At 44.7% G+C, this 7,034-nt stretch overlaps 1 protein-coding gene across 1 annotated transcript; it reads right to left on the reverse strand.

The window, feature by feature from the left end:
• Positions 1–406: 406 nt before the first annotated feature.
• LOC107110653 (oocyte zinc finger protein XlCOF6-like) lies at positions 407–6,791 on the reverse strand (the record flags this gene model as incomplete). The annotated part of the gene is made up of 2 exons (XM_015411453.1): positions 407–2,822; positions 6,677–6,791. Coding segments are annotated over 2 exons (2,058 nt in total), but the record flags the coding sequence as incomplete, so codon positions are not given.
• Between the last annotated feature and the right edge of the window lie 243 nt (positions 6,792–7,034).

Below are 7,034 nucleotides of genomic sequence, written 5' to 3' on the forward strand. Positions count from 1 at the left end.
GCAAAGTGTCTATTCAATGGTAAATTATTAATGGAATTTTAGGAAGGGGAAATAGTTAAGAAGCACTTGGGTAACTATATTGATCCCATTATATGTCTAGGGTAAATTTAATTATAAGTACTATAGTAGGCCTATTTGGTAGACACTTTTGACTTAAAATGTAAGGAGGTAAACAGTAAACAATGAAAATGATGAAACAACCTTAAAAAATAACAACAAGGAAATTGGATGCTGGAATTAATGGACATTTATCTAGTATTTTATCCCAAGGGAACAAATTTGAAAAAGATTAATTTAAGGTTTAGAGAGAGGAGAAAGAGGGAACCTTAAAAGTTATTATTAGTGGATATATGTAGTTGAAACCTTTTTGGTGAATATGTAGAAGGAAAATCTATGTAGTTGGATAGCAATGTTGCTTTGTATAATTTATGTGAAGTATAAGAAATTAACTATATCTGTATTAATAATTGTTGGTGAATATGCATTATTGTGAAAAACCCAATAAAAAGTTTAAAAAAGAAGAAGAAGAAGATAACATCTGGTCTTCAGTCCCCTTCCACCCTCAGAGCATATCCTTGCATTTACCCGAGAGATCAACTTGAGGCTTCTTTCATGGTTAAAACTCTTTCCACAGTCCATGAATATGTCATTTCTTCCTGGTTAGGGAAACGTTTCTATGCCAATGCAAACTCTTTACAAGAGATAACATGGTGCAAAACCTTTCTATAGTATAGAGGGGGTTTTAGGTATGCAAAAAGGAAGGAGCTGTTTTTACAGGTTACAAAGTTACATGGTTTCTCCTAATATGGGTTCTTAAATGTTTTTGAAGAGCGCCACTCTGATGGATTCTCTTTCCACACTGAACATTCAAAAAGTTTCTCACCCTGTGTGAGTTCTCTGATGCCGTTGAAGACTGCCACTCTGACTGAATCTCTTTCCACAGTCTGAGCATTCAAAAGGTTTCTCCCCTGTGTGGGTTATCAGATGATTTTGAAGAGTGACAATCTGGCTGAATCTCTTTTTACATTTTGAGCATTCAAAAGGTTTCTCCCCCGTGTGAGTTCTCTGATGCCGTTGTAGATGGCCACTCAGTCTGAATCTCTTTCCACACGCTGAACATTCAAAAGGTCTCTCCCCAGTGTGGGTTGTCAGATGACTTTGAAGACTGCAACTCTCACTGAATCTCTTTCCACACTGTGAGCAATCAAAAGGTTTCTCCCCTGTGTGGGTTCTCTGGTGCTGTTGCAGATGGCCCCTCCTACGGAATCTCTTTCCACACTCTGTGCATTCAAAAGGTTTCTCTTCTGTGTGTGTTCTCTGGTGCTGCTGCAGATGGCCATTCTGACTGAATCTCTTTCCACACTCTGAACATTCAAAAGGTTTCTCCCCTGTGTGGATTCTCTGATGCTGTTGCAAATGGCTACTGCAACTGAATCTCTTTCCACACTCTGAACATTCAAAAGGTTTCTCCCCTGTGTGCGTACTTCGGTGCAGTTGAAGAGTGCCACTCTGACTGAATCTCTTTCCACACTCTGAACATTCAAAAGGTTTCTCCCCTGTGTGGGTTATCAGATGCTTTTGAAGAGTGCCCCTCTGGCGGAATCTCTTTCCACACTCTGAGCATTCAAAAGGTTTCTCCCCTGTGTGGGTTCTCTGGTGCTGTTGCAAATGGCCATTTTGACGGAATCTCTTTCCACACTCTGAGCATTCAAAAGTTTTCTCCCCTGTGTGAGTTCTCTGATGCCACTGAAGAGTGCCACTCTGACTGAATCTCTTTCCACATTCTGAGCATTCAAAAGCTTTCTCCTCTGTGTGAGTTCTCTGATGCAATTGAAGAGTGCCTCTCAGAATGAATCTCTTTCCGCACTCCAAGCATTCAAAAGGTTTCTCCCCTGTATGGGTAATTCGGTGCAGATGAAGAGTACCACTCTGACTGAATCTCTTTCCGCACTCCAAGCATTCAAAAGGCTTCTCCCCTGTGTGGGTACTTTGGTGCAGATGAAGAGTGCCACTCTGACTGAATCTCTTTCCACACACTGAGCATTCAAAAGGCTTCTCCCCTGTGTGGGTTCTTTGATGCTTTTGAAGACTGCCAATCTGATTGAATCTCTTTCCACACTCCAAGCATTGAAATGGTTTCTCCCCTGTGTGAGTTCTCTGATGCCATTGCAGAGTGCCTCTCAGACTGAATCTCTTTCCACACTCTGAGCATTGAAAAGGTTTCTCCCCTGTATGGGTATTTTGGTGCAGTTGAAGAGTGCCACTCTGACTGAATCTCTGTCCACACTCTGAACATTCAAAAGGTTTCTCCCCTGTGTGGGTTCTCTGGTGCTGTTGCAGATGGCCACTCTGACGGAATCTCTTTCCACACTCTGTGCATTCAAAAGGTTTCTCCCCTGTGTGGGTACGTCGGTGCAGTTGAAGATTGTCGGTCCGACTAAATCTCTTTCCACATTCTGAGCATTCAAAAGGTTTCTCCTTTGGTTGGGTTCTCTGATGCTTTTCAGGACTGCTACCCTGACTGAATCTCTTTCCGCCCTCTGAGCATTCAAAAGCTTTCTCTTCTCTGTGTATACCTTGTTGCACAAAGAGCTGTAATCTCTTTCTGTAGTACTTTCCACACTGAATGGATCTACTTGCCTTCATTACACTGTACTCTGGAAAATGTACACTGCACTTTGTTCTATCTCGCTTCATAACCATATGGCCAGCTGTTTTTCTCTCAGATCTGCCTTGATTCCTGACATTTCCTTCTTCATTTTTAACTCTGTCTGGGATTTGCTGATGAAGTTCTTCATCCTCATTCCTCTGATCATCCTCTGCTGGAATAAACAGTGAGATCCTGTTAGAACCTGGAAGGGCTGGTAAGATCCAAAGGCATTTAAGTGACTGCCGAAGGAGTGACAAACCTTTGGCCTTTTCAAGCTTGGCTGATCTTAACCACCTTTCCTCAGAATATCTAAAATTTAAGGATACCACAGCCCCTGAAGAGCTACAACTGAGCTCTTGCCCAGAAGAAGTTTCTGAGCCTCCAGATTTCAGGCCCCTAGAACAGGGGTGTCAAACATGCTGGCCACAAGCCAGATCAGGCTCTCGGAGGGCCCTAATCAGGCCTGCAAGGTTCTGGCTGTTTCCTACTTCCATTTGCCGTTCTGCTGGTGCTGCCGTGTTACAGCTTGCTTTACCAATCTCTCTCAATTGCACAGGAGAGTTCGATAGGCAAGGCTCTCTGTGCAACTGAGAGAGTCTGATAAAGAACTGGCTAAGGCTCCTCCCTCTCCTCCTCTCAGGGGGAGGGAAGGAACAGCTGGAGCTCGCTTTCTGGCCAGGCTGCAGGAGACAAAGTGAAGCCTTTCTATCCTTCCACTGGCTGAGGCTCCTCTCAGAAGGGAGGGAGGGAATGAGGGAGAGTTTGCTTTGCAGGGCTGCCTCAATTGCATGGGAGAAATAACAAGCACCTTCAAGGTATGAGCTTTTGTGTGCCTTGCTACAGTGTGTGTGTGTATTTTGTTGGGCTCTTTATGCCAGGGCTCTCCTGGGTGCAACTGGGTTTCCTCCCCCTTTTCACTGTATTCATGCCCTCGTGATCCAGTCTTTCTCAGTAAGAAAGCAATGTGAACTATTTTAGAGGAGGAATAACAACAAGCCATTGAGGTGGATTAGACTGAGAGTGTGTGTCCAGACCAAGTTCCCCCCCTTTGTAGGAAGTTATGCTTATTTCTCTGGGGAAGAGTATAGTGTTGTAGACAAACACATGGCCCTCAGTCTGTGTTAGGATGCCTTCTCATGTTCTTGACCAGCACATGAAGCAACTTATGTATAAAAGGCTGCAATGCCCAGCCATTTCATGTTTTCCCCTGGGTCCTAGGCTAGGAACACTGAGCATGAGAGTTCTGTAATAAACGTCAATAAATCAAAAGTAGGTTTGTAGCTTACACATACCTGAACAGCACAGACATTTTGATGCAATAATTCAGAGCAAGAGGTGTCAGTTATCGGAGACTGTTAAATAGACAAAATATTGCAAGAGTTCTAGTGTTTTAAAGGTAAAGGTAAAGGTTCCCTTGCTCGAAAGCCAGTCGAATCCAACTCTAGGGTTGCGGTGCTCATCTCCGTTTCAAAGCCGAAGAGCCAGTGCTGTCCGAAGACGTTTCCGTGGTCCTGTGGCCGGCATGACTGAACACCAAGGCGCACGGAACGCTGTTCCCTACCCACCGAAGTGGTACCTATTTATCTACTTGCAATTTCTTGCTTTCGAACTGCTCGGTTGGCAGGAGCTGGAACTAGAGATGGGAGCTCACTCCGTCATGCGGCACACTCGGGTCTCGAACTGCTGAACTACTGACCTTCCATAGCCTGCAGTTCAGCATCTTAACAAGCATGCTTTATTTAAAGTTTTAAAAAACTTGAATTGTGTTCGTCTATGTCCTTTATAAAGTTTATATCTCCGCTACCTGGCCCAAGGTCTCATTTATGTCAGATCCGGCCCTCATAACAAATGAGTTTGACACCCCTGCCCTAGAAGGCCTCCCTCCCTCCTTACCATGAAGGATGATTCTTGTAGTTTGAAGTTATACATCTGTCCTATTCAGAAGAAGAGTCACCAAACCAATACTTTATCCAGAAATTTCGTCAATCTATTGTTTTGGACCTTTGTTCTGGACCATATTGTTATATAGTACTTTGTATCTTACATATTTATCCATATTGCATTGTTATTGTCATTTATTACACTATTTGGACACTATTCATGAGTAATGGTTTACTTTAGCAACTAAACACAGCTTTGTGTTTTCTGTTTCTTATTGTTTATCTGTGGCTGTGGTTCTCTGTGTTTTATGGGATACTCACTCTCAGCCAGCTCATCTGGGAATGAAATATGATCTTCGGATCCTCTTGAGGAATTCTCCAGTGTTTCCTTGGATGCAAGGCTGTTGTCTGTCTCCACCATAGTCTCTCTTATACTTCTGGCTTTTTTTGAAGAAACAGAGAGGGTGTTTATTTATTAATAGCATGGCAGTGTTTGGTGTAGCCAGGAACACCTAAGACTGTCTGGCAACCAAGAAGTTCCAGTTCTTCAGTGCTATGCACTGCTAGGTGGTAAACTAGAGATGTTTTTTAGACGAGGGATGATTAAAAGGTGGTTTCGTCATTGCCTGGCTCTGCGTCATGGCCCTGGTGTTCCTTGGAGGTCGCCCTTCCAAATACTAGCCAGGGTCAACCCTGCTTAGCTTACGAGATCTAACAAAACTGGACTTGCCCAGTCTATCCAGCTCAGTGCAAAGAGAAAGTGAGCATTCTTCTACAGGAAAGGAAAGAAATTCAAAAGTAAAAATTCTTCTGGGACCATGGTAAACATCAAAGCTCACTATCCCAACCAGTACAAAAGGAAGGGATCTGTCAGGCAAAGCACCACAGTTCCCCCAAGGGCTAACATGCTTCTTAAGAGGCCTAGTCCGACTTGCAGGTGCTCGTGATTTGAGCTTCCCTGCAGCTAACATCCTTACCTTTTTTAAGGCCAGACTCCAGAATGTGGTAACTGGTTAAATGTGAGAACCTGTATCCAGTTGTGTAACCAGGAGGGTGCTGACAGACTCTGGAAAATTCCAAAAAGGAGGACCCTGGATTGGGTCGTTGGGAACACCTGACCCTCGAGAGGTAGAAACTATAATCTGGGTATAGACCAGAGACACTTTACACTCACTTTATGCTCATGCCATGCTAGTATGCCTTGATATTTTCTTGCTCCATCATAATGAACCCTTTTATGTAGAATAACCTAGTGTACAAGTGGAACACTTATGTTGCAACAAGAGGTGCCATCTAATACCAAATATTTCATGTATTAGAACAGTTAGTTGTTCTTGCTTTTCTGTTGTTGAGCTGCAGAAACCATCCTGTTTAGTGATGTCTTATTTTTTAATACTTAATAAACCCACACACACACACACATATATACACAAATATATATATATTTACAGGGGTCTGCTTTACTTGTGGGCACTGTCCTTGTGAACCGACTGAACTGGGTCCTGCTCAGGTACAAAGAGGAGGGCACCGCACTTTGGAGAAGCTGGCACATATGTCCCCTCGAAGGGAAAAGTCTGCTGTACATGCAGGAATATGAAGTGTGTTGTTCTGGACAGGATCATTTCCAGATCACAAGCAGAGCAGGTGTTTGTAATCCCATCCGGGGAGAAGGGTGTGTGGTAAAGGTTGTCAACAGAGAAATGAGGATCTGGCCGCTTCCAGAGTCTTTTTCTGAGGGCCTCTCATCCCCTTTGTCTCAGGCCAGGACACCTTCTCTGACTTGGGTGATGGCCACAACACTGACTTCAGTTGCCCTTGGGCAAGTACACACCCCGGAACACAGGAAGCTGCGTTCTACTGAAGCAGAATCTTGGCCGACCGAAGTCAGTATTGTCCACTCAGCCCAGCAGCGTCTCTCAACAGTCTCAGGTAGAGGTATTTCACATCAGCTTCTACCTGATCCTTTGGACTGGAGATGCTGGGGATTGAACCGGGGACCTTCTGCATGCCAAGATGATGCTCTGCCAGTGAGCCACAGCCCCTCCCCAAGTAGCACGACAGGCCTCACAATGGCGCATTGCTATTCAGTATTTTGATTCATGCCTCATCACAATGGCAGAAATGGACACCTATGAAAGCTCCTTACCCAGAAAGGCCACATTCCCGTAGTTCTCCAGCATGACTTCCCTGTACAGAGCTCTTTGTCCCGGATCCAGCAGGGCCCATTCCGCCTCGGTGAAATGGACGGACACCTCCTCAAAGGAAATGGGACACTGAAAGAAAAAGCAGATACCCTCCTCAGAGATCACGCCAGGCAGAGATGGCACACCGAAAGGGAGTAGTCTGGGAAGGTACAGGACACGTGGCTTGGTGTGGGTAAAGGGAACGGCGTTCAGGGGAGCTCTTGCCCGGACACCTTGTAGAAACTTCAGGAGCAAAAGCCCCTCTGAGAAAGGAGGGACCCAAGACTGTCCCCTGCTCATCTCTCCTACCTGGACTGGAGG

Source organism: Gekko japonicus, unplaced genomic scaffold (genome assembly GCF_001447785.1).
Source record: "Gekko japonicus isolate JY-2015 unplaced genomic scaffold, Gekko_japonicus_V1.1 scaffold4010, whole genome shotgun sequence".
NCBI lineage: Eukaryota > Metazoa > Chordata > Lepidosauria > Squamata > Gekkonidae > Gekko > Gekko japonicus.